Source organism: Argiope bruennichi, chromosome 5 (genome assembly GCF_947563725.1).
Source record: "Argiope bruennichi chromosome 5, qqArgBrue1.1, whole genome shotgun sequence".
In the NCBI taxonomy this organism is placed as follows: domain Eukaryota; kingdom Metazoa; phylum Arthropoda; class Arachnida; order Araneae; family Araneidae; genus Argiope; species Argiope bruennichi.
The window spans coordinates 134414876-134431886 of NC_079155.1; the positions used below are offsets into that span (position 1 = coordinate 134414876).

A 17011-nucleotide genomic window follows, 5' to 3' on the forward strand; every position below is an offset into this window, starting at 1 on the left:
CATGCTCTCTACTCCAGGCTAACCGAAGGCGACAGTTAGTTGGATTAAGTGGAACACATCTGACAGGCCTACGAGCATATAGATTAATCTGCCCTAAACGTCTGTATACGGTCTGCCTTGAAACTGTCGTACCAGTGGCTGAAGAGAGCCTGATGCTGTGTTCCGTCTTTTTTTTTTTTTTTCCAGTAACTGCTAAATACCGGTCTTCATTCGGCGTTCTGACTCGGGGGCGACCTGTGCTATAACATATGATTTTTGAAGATGTGTTTTGTCATTTTACGGATGATATATGTATTTTAGAGTTCGATTTCCGCGTGACTCTGAATTGTTCTTAATTTATGGACATGATGATGATGATGACGTGTGCAGTAGCTTCTGAGAGTAAAGACCCCTGAGCACCCGAAGGCAAAAATCTGACTTCTAGCTCATATGAAGATGAAACTCACACATTCGCTTGCACAACCCCTTTTTACAGGGGAGGGGGGGCACATCCACACACCTCACAGATAGAACACAGATGAAGAACAACCATGCCCGAACCGGGATTCGAACCCGGGACGCCCAGATCACAGGGAAGATGCGCTACGACTATGCCAGGACGCCGGTGAAATTTATGGACATGAGTGTAGTTATACAACAATAATATATAATACACAAAAAAACTGCAAATTTGGCATATGTTATATCAAATGTTGGACCATTTTCGAGAAAAAATAAAGAAGTATTTCACTATTAATGTACAAATATAATTGAAAACTCCAATAATGTCCAAGTTGAACGGTTTGCATGTGTCTATACACCAACATGTTATGTGTGCACCTAATTATGAGCCCATTCGATCTATGAATAAAAAATACTGTACTGAAATTCAGCAAAACCGTCGGCATACTGGAAATGCAACATCAACAATTCCAAAATGCATAATTATCTTCATTACTGGACGCAACGCAAAACGCTTCGTTTTGCTGAAGTGTACAAGAAAAGCGTGGAAAGTTTCCCGTTTTAACAAACATAAAATAGTGATGTATCATTAATATGAATTGGATCCTCTCTCATTACAACTATTTATATTATACGGTGACGAACTTATTACAATTATTAAGAAAATGTTTGAATGCATGATTTCCATTCAAACAAATCATTTAATGACCAATGCAGCAAGCAGCTTTTTAAAGGCATAGTAATTGCATGCATTTTGAAACAGAAAATGAAGACTTGTGAAATGAATTTTGCAAGGCGATCAGTTTGTTCGCTCCAATTATTGACCATTCAGGCTATTAATAATTTATGGACATCATTTTTTTAAAACGTGTGCCTTTCAGTTTGTTATATTATACAACGGAAAAATACGGATTCAACTAAATAAGCTTACTGAAAATTAAAAAGTGTATATATTACGGAATGAAGGCGAAAGTCGTACTACAGAGTTAAACAGTGTCAAAAGCATGTGGTTGAATGTTTTGACGGATGAGTTTTAATTGAATCGTAGCTTTTAAAAGCATTGTTATATATAATGTATGAAACTGAATTTAAATATTATTAAAGTGAAGTGAAAATTTTACGAAAATAAAATCAATATCATTAAAAAGATAATTTTTTTATATAATATAATAAAATATCTATTAATATAATAATTAATAGCAAAGTAAGATTAATATCATTAAGAAGGTCATTTTTGTGAGTCTTAAGACAATACAATGGAAGTTGTAATAATTATTTTGGAAGGTACGAACATCAGTTTCCATAGGCAAATCATAACTATTACTTACCCATTTGGCGACGGTTAAGTCTATTTAGAGCTCGATTAAACTTTCTGTTTGAAGCCTGTTTCTTGATTTCTTTCCTCTGATTGAATGTGACACAGCGAACATCTCCAGAAATTTTATTTAAGCTTTAAAAACGTTCAATGAAGTAGCAAAAATTCGTATGACGGTTTGTTTACAGTGAACTGTTTTTATTCGACAATAAGTGATAAGAGAGATTTCTGTGCCATGTACGTTAGTGTTTTATATATATGGATAAATTTTTCAAAATGAAATTTTTTATATATTTTTTACATTATTTGAAAGTCATATTTGCAACACTATCATAAGCGATACAAATGTTTAGAACCGAAAACAATTTCTAAAACTTAAGACCATGTAAATGCGGGGAAAATTACGACACAGGATTGATCCTTCTATTTTACATAGTTGATTTTTATCATTCTCACTCTATAACTTGTATTTAATAGCAGCAGAATGTATCTGAGGTTTTATATGGAATGCTAGTGTTATTACGTATTTTTAGAAAGTATTATAGTGGTGCGAAAATTCCTGGAGTCAATAAAACCATAAGGAGGAGGATGTGAGCAGCTTCTGTTGGTCAAAAAGGCTGATACACCCTGGACAATGTCCAAGGAACTTCTCTTATGAAGATGGGCCTATTAAGAAAAAGGCAACGAACATAATCAATGATTGTCGCAATACAGATCTTGGGTCCTCCCAACTCACTTGGAGGTATTCCTCTCAAGAATTGCTCTCAGTTCTGGCCTTTTCGGTTCTGACCAAGTCTCCTGGTCCACATGGCCAAATGTTGGAAAACGGCATAATTGGAAAGCAAGGACTTTCGGATATAATTAACCATTTTTGGACCCGTGGGCAACTTCCTGTAGACTGGAAGAGAGCCTCTGTTATTCCCATCAGAAAAGCTGGCAGAGAAATAAGCTCTCTTGAGAGACCTATAGCCCTAACCAGTATGACTTGTAAATTCATGACAAAAATGCTTCTAGCTTCTCCTTTTCTAGATTTCATTATTTTATGGATCTCGACCACCTGAACAATACAGTTTTAGAACAGGGCATAGTGCCACCGATCAAGTCCTATACTTTTGTCTAAGGATCAGGGATGCCCAAAACTTAAAACCAACTCGACATACCGTAGCGGTCTTTCTAGACTTATTTAAGGCCTTTGATACAGTGTAGAGAGACAAGCTTATCGTTAAACTACATGATACTTTCAATAGTAGGAGTTCTGGCTTGTTTGTATAGCTGATTTTCTGCACCCAAGATCCATTAGAGTTAAATCCAATAAGACCTTTCCGGGTCATTTTAGACTGAGATAGGGCGTTCTTCAGAAATCTCAGCCCTAGTCTTTTCTCCCTATTTTTGGCCGGTGTAGAGAAAAGGAAACCAAAACTTGTTGATATTACAATCTTTGCTGACAATATTGTTCTTTGGAATTCAAGCACAGATATGAGTAACATTGAAGCGATTCTTAATATCACTTTGGTTGCACTCTCTGAGTTTGCAATAGAACACAAATTGACTTTCAAATCAGCTAAAGCAATAATTACTTTTTTACTACTAATAAATATCTATATAACTATAAACCAAAGTTGTATTTCGATGCCCAGCCCCTCACATATGAAAAACATCCCAAGTACCTAGAATACATTCTTGAATTCAATAGTAACAGATATATAGACCATTTGATTCAAAGGCTCGTAAGCGCCTAAACATCCTTAAATATTTAGCTGGCAGAAATTGGGGAGCTAATGCAAACACTCTTAGAACCGCACATATTTCACTAATAAGACCTAGTCTGGAATACGGTTATTCAGTTTATTCCTGTGCGTCTGAAACCAGTCTTCAGAAATTAGAATGAGCTGAGTGCCGCTCGAATTTTTCTCGGACTCAGAAATAACTGCCCTTCTAGTATACCTCTGTTCGAGATCAACTTACAACCACTGTACATTAGAAGAGGATTCAATTTAGTTAAGTACTTCAATAAAATATAGAGATGCATAATTCACGATTTTTTGAATAACAAATAATATTGCTATCGTTATTTTTAAATATGCGTTCCAAATATCTGTTATTTCAATCATATTATTAATTAAAAATTATTACTTAATATTAAATATAAAATTTATTAATTGTAATTAATACTTAATTTACTAATTTAAGTAACGTGTGATTGAATTAATTAATCTGTTTCAGCTTACTTCTTCAATTTTTTTTTTCTCAAAACTATTTATTTAATTTATTTATTAGAGTGAACCATTTTCTGGAAAAGGTGAGTTAAAAAATATATGTCATTTCTTTAAAATGTTTACTTTAGTCCTATATTCTACCAATAGATGGCGCCAGTAGTAAACAAAATACATGTAATCAAAGTCAATCATGTCACGAGCAATTAAAAATGATCTGTATGGAATAGTGCGCCATCAAATACGAATATAGGTCACTCCCGTAAAGTGGAGCGGTGACTTCGCACTTTCCCGTGAATCACCGCTCTGATAAATTTCAGTGATATGCAATTCAATGATACGATACGATAATTCCAATAACCGGTCCGTTCACTTTTTAATACAATCACAGATTTCTTTCGAGAGCTTCCATTGGACAGATCGTATCGATTGTTACTTTCCAGTGAAGTCACCGCTCCGGCAAATGTCAGTGATATCGTATCGATTGTTACTTTCTATCGTGATCCAAAACCTGTAATCGAAATATCACCAGTACGATGGTATCAAGGATTTGAATCACACCCCTCTTTGAAAAGTATTGATCACTTGTATTTGTGACTTTTTGATATTGATTACGTAATAACCGCTCTTAAAATATTCGTCATCCCTAATAAAATATACAACTACGGCTCCCAACATCGTATTTCCTTGTATCTGCGCACTTGGCATAACAATCCAAGATTCAAGAAATGCACCCTTTTAGCTTGACAAAACCTGATCTCTCGGGACGTGGAATATCTATCTTGTATTGATTCCTCAGAGGGACTACCGAGAGTTTTCTTCCACATTGATCTGAAATCGACTGCGAACAAACAAACTCACCACGAAGACCAAATGGCTCTAGAAATTATTTGTTGCATTTCTAAAGATGCAGTGCAGGCCTGTATTGACGGTAGTCTTACAGAAGATCGTACTAGATATTTATATTAAGACCCTCCCCCCCCATATCTTGAGACTATAATAAAGCAACGCAACCCTGACACTTGCTCTGTCTTCAGGAGTGCATTAATTGCGATTAATGTAGGACTTGATGCTATCATATCTTATGATCATTATTTTGAGGAATTATGGATTTTATCGGACAGTGCACTACAACATCTTAGTGGCTGTTACTCTGCCACTAAGATGTTGTAGATGTGTCTCTCTGAAACCAGCGTAACTATTCTGCTCAAGCTGATGAAGATCTCTCAGAACCGCGAAGTCCACCTCCAATGGATCCCATCACACGTAAACATTAGTGGTAATGAGGTCGCTGATAGATTGACCAAAGAGGGTAGTGAGAATGAAACGGCTCTTGCCTCTTTGCTTACTTATCAAGAACTATACTCAAATGAAAGATCTAAATTCAATTTAATATGGCGTATTCCACCTGCGAATCAATGGTACACGGGAACATCCCCTGACACTCTGTTGGAGATCAATGTGACAGTGGCTCCCTGACTGCTCTGGCTAGACTAAAAAATGGCCACATTGCGTCTTTCTTTTGAAAGTGGTAGAAAAATCCATCCCACATGTAAAAAATGCTGAGACCATTCAGCACATTTTGAGTTGCATCGGATTTTCCAAGGAAAACCTAACATCCGATCCCTTTACTATTATAGATTTTTTTGGCGGTCAACAACCTACTGGAGCTGATCTGATATATGTCAGATCATTTGAGGATAAGCAGCAACAACTTTTTGGAGTAAATAAAACTGCTTTGTAATCGAGTTTTATGTAAGCTGCAGTCCGATTACTATCTTCTTAAGTTTATAAATAGTGTTAGCAAGATTTTAAGCCAACAAATAATCTGATTTTACGATAACTCAACACGACAGCCTTGACGATTATCCGAAAATCGGATTTGTGTTTTGGACGCATTTTTTCCCCCAACTGATTGAAACAGAACTGCACTTCTTGTCCCATTTCAAATTTGATGTATTGAAACCATCGCGTTTTTGAATAGTCGCGTTTACATGTGTTCTGAAAGTACAGATCGATAGACAATCAACCTTTTGTTGAACATTTTATGAGTTCCATACTATAGATGTTAAATCTGTGTACCAAATTTTATCCATCTAGCTCTCTTTGCTTCATGGTTACGTTAACTTATATTCAAACAGTAGACTTCATTAGAACGGATTTTGCTCAAAATATGAAAGAAATCAACAGAAAGAAGCTGCTTGTTGCGCTAAAAAAAAACTATGGGTGAATTTTGAACTATGTTTTTATAATCAGAAATGGATGACTGTAATTATTGTTAGGTTAAATCTATCGGTGGACTGACTGTCTATAGATTCGTCGTACTGAGTGGATATGAAAGCGATAGCTCAAAAATATAACCTAGATGGGTGGATTTTAGTAAATGATGTTTACATCAAAATTATAGCCGGCTTCCTGGCCGAGCGGTAGCGCGTCTTTCCCCATGATCTGGGCGTCCCGGTTTTGGGTTTGGTTCTTCTTCACCCTATGTTCTAGGGGTTATGCAGGCGAGTGTCATCTTCATATGAGGTAGAAATCAGATTTCTGCCCTCGGGTACTTGGGGGTCAGAAGCTACCGCACTCCCATTTCCGTGGTAACGCGGACATGACATCATCATCATCAAAATTATAGATTTGTGTCTAATTTTGGAATAATTAATGAGACTTGCCTCTGTGTATGAATGCAACTGCACAGGAACGCGAAATAAATTATACTAGCCGTCCTTGCCGATCAGTTCGTCTCCCAGATTATTGACTTTCAAAATCATTTCTTTTTATTTGAGGTGACTAATAAATATGAATGGAAATCAATTAACTGATAAAATTGAATTGAAACCACGGAGGAATCAACTCACTGCAAATTAAAAAAATGTATTAAAGGCGGAATTGAGATTCCTACCATGGTATTAATGACTGTCAAAAACATGCAATTGAATATTTTGATGGATGAATTTGAATTCTGTCATAGCTTTTAAAAGCTTAATAACATATATCAAGTTGAATTGAAATATTATTAAAACTGAAGCTAAGATTGCACAACAATAAAAGGAATGCCGTTAAAAAAGGAAATTTTTTGTGTAAGGCAATTGTTTTGAAGATAAGGACATCAAATTTTGTGGATAAGTCATAACTATTACATATTTGTGACGAATCAGTCTGTTTTAGAGGTTATTTAATCGTTCTGTTTGAAGCCTGTTTCTTGATTTTTTTTAAGTTCTTTTCTCTGACAGAATGTGACATAGCGAACATCTTCAGAAATATTTTAACAGTATTTTGCAGCTTCCTAAATTAACTTCGCGAAGATTTGAATTGAATGCAGCTATAAAAACATTCAATGAAGTAGTCTGAAATTCATGCGGTGTTTTTTTACATTGATTGTTGCCATTCGGCAATAAGTAATAGCTGTGCCGAGTGCATTAGAGTTTTATTCGGCGAAGCCAGTTTTGCAGACCTGCGTCAAATGCTGAGTTCCGTTTATCAATGATCCGATTCTCTTCACTGCATTGCGAAGCTAAACTGAAATCGTGCCACACTGCATAACTAAGCGAAAAGGTCTGGCGAGAGAGCTTGTCTCAATCCAATAGCCGATTATATTATTCGACGGGAGAAAAACCGTTTCTCTTTGGCGATTGCCGTCGTAGGTGCAATTTTCCAATTGGAAGAGCTTAAAAGACTTTGGCAGGATGAAGGTGTGATCATAAAATTAGAAAGGAAAGGGGCCCTCGCGGTTGCAGGAAGTGCAAAAGAGGAAACAGTCATTCACTCAATATGGGAACCAACACGCGTGACTCAGTCTTTGGGAAAGATCAGTAATGTATTACCATTTCCTTGTCAAGCAAACAGTAAGACAATTACCGTCAACGTATCGACATTAGTTTATAAATATTGCTGTTATTTTTATGTTAATAAAATACAGCGATTTCATTTTCTCATTTACAAAATACGGGGCATTTCATTCAAAAATGTTGACCTTCAGAAATTGTTTCCTCTTCCTGATTGTCATTCAAATCGGCTAAGATTTGGACAGATGAAATGGATCTTCGTATTAAAATGGTAGCTTTCTCTGCCCGTCTTTTCGTTAGCCTATATGCATGTGATAACTCCAAAACACCAAGAGCTAGAAAAATGAAATTTAGCATATGGTTTTATATTGCTGATCTGCATTGAACTTCATCTGTTAAAGGATTGATAGGCTATCGATCAGTTTATTCGAGCGCAAATGTACGAGAAAATCTAAAAACATTACGATTTAGTTAAACGAAATGGATAATGCGTTCTTTTCACCAAAATGGTTCCGGTTTTCTTTATTTACTGTGAAGTACTAAGAGGTATATTGTTTCAGCATTCAAAAAATTCGGAGAAAGAAATTTTGACTGGTTAGAATTAAATGGATGAAGTTTGACATGTGAGTCTTTAGACACGAATTGTGTCAGATTTCAGATCCAATTTTGCACCATCATTTGTGTTAGTGGATTGTTAATAGAGAGAGAGAGATGCTCGTTCGCATTTCTTCGCTCTGCTATGAAACTTACATCTTTAATGAATATTTTTTGTAAGCATATTGCCGTTCAGGCTGCATAGAAATAGTACATTCTTACTTTCTCGTATACGAGAGTCTTCAAGAAATTGAAACTTGACGAATCAGATCTAACCGAGTCCCGAAAACAATGCCAATCAGGTGATTCACAAACGCTTTTCGTTCATCAACTGGTCTTTATGCCAAACTTGTAGATTTGGGGCAAAATTCGCTCGGTGGAAGTCTGCTATTCGAATATAATTTAATACAAAATGAAGAGAAATGGGTGCATAAATTTAATGTCCATAGTGTAGATACTCATCAAATTTTGATCCAAGTTCAACAAAAGGCTGCATTAGGTTCAGAACACATGTAAACGCGATAATTAAATGGATGAATCGGCAAAAGCCTTGCCAATGATCACGTGATGGATTAAGTGAAAATACTAAACTCAGATGATAAATTAATATTGAAATATCTGGGTTGGAGCAGCTAGGATACTAATCTCATTGCAGATTTTATAGTCTCTTAATTGATTTCAACAATAAACAAATTTAAAATTGGCACACAAAAGAAGATTTCAGAGTGAAACAGAATATTTTTTTTGTTGTTGTTTTCGATTATTTCTATTTCTAATTTTTACTTAATCAATTGACGATTTATGTGAGTGTTGCAAGATTCCTTTCAATTGTTTTAGATAATTTATTAAGGAAAGAATTTTATAAATTAATACTATACCCTAAGCTTAATTTAATGCATCGACTTATTATTGTCATTTTTACAAACAACATCTGGTGGACAAAAAAGGACATCATATCTCAGCACATAAAATTAATCAAAAAATTCTCTGGCACCAACTTGAGTGTTGACCTGTGCATATTATATTAAAATCCAATATTATAAAAAAAAAATTTATTGCTTCCAGTACTGTTACTGAATCTCCATCAGCTGATGCTAGTTCCCCAGCATCCCCTGTAACTCCACCAAGGCCTACAACACCAGCTCCTTTGGTTTTAAAAAATGCAGAAGTGCAGACATGCAACATATGGCCTAACCCAGCACTGAATCCTGTCCCTGTGCCTAGCAACCAGCTTGTGCAAACTGCTGCCGCCAGTTCCTCTGTCCAGACTGCACCACCACTGAATGGACCATCCACCAGTACTGTAAGTTGCATGGCTCAAACTGATAGTCTGAATCCTCCAGCTGCAGAAATTGTCAACTTAATGGACTGCTCATCAGATATTCCTTCAATCTGTGATAATGCGCAAAACACAAATATCAACACATCCACAAGCCAGAATACGAACATTCCATTATCTAATCCTTCCCCTGTGCTTGTAGATGTTTGTACATCCTCTACAGAAGGTGCAACAACTCTTCTTCAAAGTCCACTGATGGAAGCAATACCAGAGTCTACCTCAACAAACCTTTTAGATCTTCCTACACCAACAACTGATGTTTTAATACCAGTTGATGATAATGTAATTGTGAATAATTCTGTTGGCATTGCAGCAACGACTAATGTTCTTGTTGATATTTCTGACAATACTCATGAAATGGGAACTAATGGCAGTGCAGTGCATTTACCTGAAGCAGTTGTGAATGAAGTTCCAATGTATAGTCCTTCTCCAAGTAACACTATCTCAGAATCAAATGATGATTCAAGACACATAGTGCAATTAATGGCTGGTAGTTCTACAGGCAATGATTCGAGAAACACAGTGCAATCAGTGCCTGGTAGTTCTACAACTGATGCCAATCAGCCACCAATGGGAACTGGCAACTCTGATCTATCACTAAGTTGTGATAACTTATCTGATCTTGATGGAGAGGTGGATGATGAAGAATTATTAGGCAGGTCTTCACCTCCACCAAGTTATGATGATGTAGCTCATGAAGGAGAAAATGCCATTGGGGCCTTTGGTTTGGCTTATGGGACCATATAAAAATTTATTTATTCGCAATATATTTTTCCTTGCTGGGCAAGTTTTGTTATGTTTTATACTAATGAATGTTAATTAGGCATAAATATTAAATTTCAACTTTTTATTTTTATTTTGTGTCATTATATACTAATTGATTTCAGCACTTTTGTTAACCTACTGACTTAACTACTGTAATAATTAGTTTCATATGAATTTACTGACAATCAGAAATATTTTGAAAAATGTATCTTAGACACTTATTAAAACATAATTATATTATTAGAAACAGAATAAGTTTAGGAACACAAAGCTCAATTAATTACCAATTAAATAAGAATTTGAAAATGTAACTATGATTTGTTCGAAAAGTGGCAACAGCAAATTATCTTTGAGAATATTTTAATATTTTTTACTTATCAGAAAGCCCAGTCTGGTTCTTGTGCCATAAAATATTCCAAATTAAACATAAAACATTACTTTCAAATTCTCTGTAACTTTCAATAATAACAATCTGTTTAAAAAACCAATTTGGTTAAATATATAATGATCAGTGCTAACATTTTTAGTGATTAAATGTTTATAATAGACTGAAGTGTCACAACGATGAATAATGTTTTATATTAAACTCTATACCAACTAAAATAATACAAGTTAAAAATGCAGTATTTCCATTGGTTATGCTTTCCTTAAATACATCAAAGTCCCAAATATGAAGACAACTTTCAAATATTTGCATTTGCTGGTAGAAGATGAATTCTGGCTTAAAATGCCGCTTAAATAAATTTATTTTTTGCTAATTAAAAACACCTTTACAGTAAAAAAGTAAAATCTTATAATTTGCAAATCTTCAAAGACGCAGCTGCTGATCTTATAATGGCTAAAATCAAATTTTCTATACAAAATAAAATTGACCTGTAAATTAACATTGAGTCCTGCTTCATCCATTTAATAAAAATGAGACACTAAACAAACATGTAAAGTAGATACCATATATAGGTAGTAAACAAACATTTGTTGTAAGCACCAACTTTTTGAAGGAGAGCAACAAATTTCTAATCAGATTTTTACTTTTAATTATTGAAAAATAAATCATCCAAAAATATGTTTATTAAACAAAAGAATACATGCATGTAAAAACTGTAAGGTAATTCTAATTGAAGTTCTATTAAAAAGTATTACAATTCCCTAAAACTTTGCAGTATACTAATATGAAACAAATTCATGCAATAAGGTAGCCAATATAAACAAATTCAACACATAACTTTATTTTTTTATATATAAGTATATGCCACTGTCCTCCAAAAATTACAATGAATCAGCATCTTTCAAAAATTCAAGGAAAGGATCCTTTAGTTTGTTCTTTTTTCTCCAAGCAGCAACCAGAGATATATTTCCAGATTTTGAAGCCTATTCATAAAATTTCAAAAAGTTATATAAATCTAAAACTTTAGAAAATGATTGAAAACTAAATTTCATTAACTTGTTACAAATTCATACTTGCAAGAATATTATCTGCATGTCTTATTAATAATATTATTTGCAACAATTATTAATAATCGGGTTAAAAAAACTATATTCTCATTTCTGAAGAGCTAGATTATGTAGCAAAATATTTTAATTTTTATATGTAACAAAGCAATTTAAAAGGGAGAGGGATAAAACAATATTTAGTTTAGTATATTTAGTATTTTAGTAGTAAGTATTAGTTTAAATATTTCAAATCTGCAAAACATTGCCATTGGTATTTTAATGACTTTATCATAAAATGTATTTGAGATTTCTAAATTTTTAATTCAATTATTCAAAATAGTTATTCAACATTATATTTATATGAAATATATCATTTTCCAAAGACCAATTTTGGAATTTTTTGTATTAAAAAAAATTGAAGAAATTTTCAGAGTTCATGGATCTTGATTACATGTTCTGACACTTGAAAATATAAGTCTGCTACATAATGCAATAATAAAACAATATAAATACTTACCTATATTGAATAATAAAAAGGTTTTAAAAGTACACTTTCATAAAAAATGTACAATAAAAGTTTTCATTTTAGTTACTTTTCAGTTTTTAATTGAAGATTTCCCATTATCACAAACATTATTGAATTTTTTTTCCCTCAAATTAACTACCAGATAGCACAAGTAGCATGAAATTTTAACTCAATTAATTAACTCTTCATGAAGGTCTGAAAATACTAAAATAATATATTGTCATCCAGAATAATAAATGTACTAAATTTGAAAATGCATTAGAAAACAAAAATGGGAGAAAAAAATTCTATATTTTTATTATTAAATAAGTCAGGTTAAATAAAACTATGTTAAAAAAAATAAGACACACCTTTTCTTGATAATAAGCCTATTTTTTAACTGTTTATATTTGAACAAAAGATAACAAATTATTGATGCAAATATTAGAAGAGAATTCTAAGATGTATCCGAGAATGGAATCTTGGGTATGAAAAATTTATAAAACTTTAATCTAATTTAACTACCATCTTAAAAATTGAAAGTATTGTTCAGAGTAGACTTTTATCCAATCAAAAATATATTAAGCAAACTTTTATGTAATTGCCAATAAATTTTAAACAAAACAGGGCAAGTTGATGTTACTGATGTTGGTGATAGGTTTACTGATGTACTGCAAATTAAGTTGATATTTAATTTATTTTATTTCATATCTATTAGTAATAAAGAAAATTGTACTAGTAATAATCAATTTTCATTAAATGAGATTTTGTTAAACGGAAATGATAAAATTATTCTTACTCTCTTTTGCGTAATAACATGCATTTGTTGTAGATCAGTTACAAATCAAAAAAGGAATTCAGAAGTTTATATGAAAATAAATAGACTCAAATATATTTCTTACATTTTCATCTCCATAGTTTTCATCATTCATAGCATTTTTCTTTTCAACTGCTTCGCAAATATCAATATACATTTGGTTCCATTCTTTAACAACTTCTGGTTCTAAATTGGCTTCCTTAACAATCTGTACTTCAGTAAATCCATGAGACCATAGATAGGTAAAAAGTAAAATGTCAACCAAAGAAAGATTTTTATTTTCAAGCCATGAGCCATCACGAGTTGAGCATTGGGGTGATTCTGTTTTGCATTCCTACAAAATTAATATAAATAAGGTCAGAAAAGTTTCACATAAGGATTCAATGAAAATGAATTAAATTGTCTTTCATAATTTATTTATAGAAATTTTAAATGTTAACTAAGACAAAAAATGTTTCTAAAGTAGAAAAAATGCAAATATATATATATAACTAGAAATGATAATATGAAATTAACAAACAAATTACTAATGAAATGATGGTTTTGGTATTTCATTTATATATGTCTGAAATAATTCAAATATTAAAAAAAAAAAGAAAATTAAAAGATAAAGACAAAATATGTTGATTTTGATAATTTGAGCTTGAATTGATTAAAGAATCTATAAATTATTTTTACAGCATCTTGGAATATTAAAAAAAAAAATCATAAAACAATTCCTTAAAAAGTTTGAAACCATCATGAACAACAGATTTAATAGGGTACAATAAGGATTTAAAGGGAAAAAATAATAAAATAAACCCCTTAAATTTTGAAGAAATAATATCAAGCAGGTGAATAAAGTGAAAGCAGTAGAAGTGAATTCCAAAATATAATTCTATAAATTTAGACTACATGCATTTCTTCAATCTTTCTTGATTATTTTTTTAATTTTAAAAATATTTTAAATGATTTTTTTTATTACTGAGCAATTCTAGATAACTAATACATAAATTAATTGTAAATAAGATTTTTGCCACACATATAAGAATAGAAACAAAAACAAGCCTTGAAAAAGTAAGAATTCAAAATTTTAGCTATAAATTTACATATACCATTAAAAATGATGAACTAACCTTACATATCCAAACAAATCCATCAACTGCCGATTCTTTGCGCTCAAATTTCATCTTGTTTCTGCAGGTTGAACAAAACACTACTTTAGGTATAAGACCCTGGCTTTTCAGCCAATCAATACAGCTTTCTTGGGAAGCACAAATCACCTTCAAAAGATGCATTAAGCTTATTTTTTTCTTTAAAAGTCGTTTATTTCGGCAATTCCATTTCACTCCACATTCTACACCACGACTTGAAGATGATGCTGCAAATTAAAGAAAATTTGTAATAACTAATATTTATAAGTACAACCTTTCTAAAATATACAGCAGAAAAAATGCTGAAATTTAATTCTAACATCAGAATTATGACAAGAAAGTTGGATCTATGGCCTAATTAGGGGGGGGGGGGAATCCAATAACAGCAGTGATGCATATGATCATTTAAAATAGAAACAATGGCATGTCTTATATACAAATGTATCGTGGAATAAATGGTTTCAACATTTTATATTTAGGTTTCAGTTTAGTATTAATACTGTTACAAATATAATCAAAGAGATAAGAAGAAATATATTTTAGATTGTAAGTAGTCAAAATGAAATGATAAATATATAATTATCTTGAAATCAATAAAATTTTTAAGAGAAAGTTCTGTACATGTAAAAATTATTTCTTGCTATTTCTGCTAAAAGACTAAAATTCTAGCAATAAAGTTTCAAAAGTTTCTAGTTTTCAAAACAACGTAAGATATATGTATAAACTGATATTACTAAGGTCGATGGAACGATATCTCTTAAATAATTATATCAATTAAACATTTATAGATTAAAAGCAAAATAGAAACACAAGAACGACAAATAAAAACCTGCCATATCTTCCTTTTCTTCCATACTTTAAAATTTCATTCAATGAGTTACTTCCATGTAAATTTTCCATTTCAAAAACGAACGTTCGACTCACAGCGACTTCGCACTTTATGCAAATTACCCGCCAAAATGCAACGCAAAAATAAACATTAAATGAAGTATGCTAAAGTGGTGATTTAATAGAAAATAGAAGAATTCTGTTTTTTCTTTTAATTTATTAATCATGATTCATTTTCTAAAAAATTTATTAACTTATTTTTCAACCAAAAAAAACAAAACAAAAACATTGCTATTTCTCAATTACACAATTTAAATACGTATCATGCTGCCATCTAGTATTAAATATGATTATCATTTTATCTCATCATATATAAAGATTTTGTTAACAAAATCGTGTGTAACAAAAATTTATAGAGAAAAGATATAATATATTTGAATGATAAAAGAGTTCAATATAAAGCTAAACTGAAAAGAGCAGAATGAAACATTGATAGTACACAATTGTTATTTATTTTTTTTTTTTTTGCAAAATTTTATGATTAATAATGAAGGTTTAGACATTGTGTGGTCTTGGGTGATACAAAGCCTCTTTTTCATTAAAAATATAATTTTAACTTCGTATTTTTAACTAAATTCACAAAGTAATAATTTAATGTAAACCATTTTCTTATTTTGAGAAATATTTCTTGCATATTTTTTAAATCTATTTATTATGACTCATGACTGTGTGCATTCATTTTGTATGCACAATTATACTTAAATGGATGCTTTGATTCCTATTAAATTTATATTTTTAGTTAGACTAAGAAAAGTATTTTTGTAGAAATTATTCAAACTGTATGAATTTTAAAAGATCAGGAGAAAAATTAACCCTTTATCAAATATAATTGGTCACGTTTTTGTCTGTTTAATTACATTCATTCAGCTATTATCGTATTTATAAACATCAAACGTGTGTTTAAATTATAATTGCGTATAAACGTGGATGCCGACAGTCATAAGTCTTCATAATTAATAAAAAAACATATTTTCAATCTTTGGAAATTTAAAAAAAATTAATCTAAAATAAATAATCAACATGCTTATTAAGTTAAAAATGCGCCGAAGTCTGTAAACGGACCTACCATTATTAAAACAGGGGTCTCTTATCATGCATTGCGTAGGGCTCTCCAAAAGCTTCAATCCAACATTAATTTTATATGTTTTATATCTAAAATATAAATAACGTTTCCAACAGTCCATGTTTTTATGAAGTTAATTTATAAAATTTCTTAAAAGTTATAAATAAAAGTTAAGTTAATATAAAAAAGTTTTATATAAATGTTTTAACGAAAACAACAGCAACAAAAAAGCCCTTGATATTGATCAGTTCGCTAAATCTTGATACCGATTCGCGAAATGAAAGAAAGCTTCGAAATGTAGTCAATAGAGGGCGGTATAATGCAATTTGTACATATTAATGATACACTGGAAATATAAAATCTAGCTATTCCGGCTACTCCCCCGAAAAAATTACCACATTAATGCTAAAATATAGCCCGGAGTATGTTGAAATACTCACTCAAATTCGAAACGTCTGCGGACCTACTGATAATAAATTTGCAAGTGTTTAAGTAAAACTTTTCCCAGCAATGGAGAACACCATGGAAAAATTCCAAATTTCTGTAAAACGCAAGGATATGATCTTTATATTACCAAACTTAGAGATGAGAGAACCTCTCAAGGTTGTCATCAAAGGTTTACCTCACGAGCACAGTACTGAGGAACTGGAAGAACATCTAACTTTAGAGCACCATCTACCGGTTAATAAAGTCACTCAATTTACCCATATGAGAGCCAGAAGACC

The 17011-nt window shown here is 32.0% G+C and overlaps 2 protein-coding genes across 5 annotated transcripts in view; one reads left to right on the forward strand and one right to left on the reverse strand.

The window, feature by feature from the left end:
- LOC129968453 (mucin-5AC-like) overlaps window positions 1-10540 on the forward strand; it is a 77500-nt gene extending 66960 nt beyond the window's left edge. Inside the window, exon 5 of the mRNA XM_056082323.1 lies at window positions 9411-10540. Within this exon, the coding sequence (XP_055938298.1) occupies window positions 9411-10431 (1021 nt within the window). The 3' untranslated portion in view covers window positions 10432-10540. The remainder of the gene's footprint in view (window positions 1-9410) is intronic.
- Window positions 10541-11153: 613 nt separating this feature from the next.
- LOC129968454 (uncharacterized) lies at window positions 11154-15417 on the reverse strand. Of its 4 annotated transcripts, none has more exons than XM_056082324.1 (4): window positions 15169-15417; window positions 14318-14562; window positions 13288-13536; window positions 11154-11817 (listed from the first exon to the last, which is right to left on the reverse strand). In XM_056082324.1, exons 1-4 carry the CDS (start codon window positions 15233-15235, stop codon window positions 11716-11718), a joined length of 663 nt encoding a protein of 220 aa, XP_055938299.1. In that variant the 5' UTR covers window positions 15236-15417; the 3' UTR covers window positions 11154-11715. The 4 variants fall into 4 exon arrangements, with proteins under 4 accessions (XP_055938299.1, XP_055938300.1, XP_055938303.1 ...); XM_056082325.1 differs by having other exon boundaries at window positions 15165-15417; XM_056082328.1 differs by having other exon boundaries at window positions 15070-15172.
- Window positions 15418-17011: the final 1594 nt, after the last annotated feature.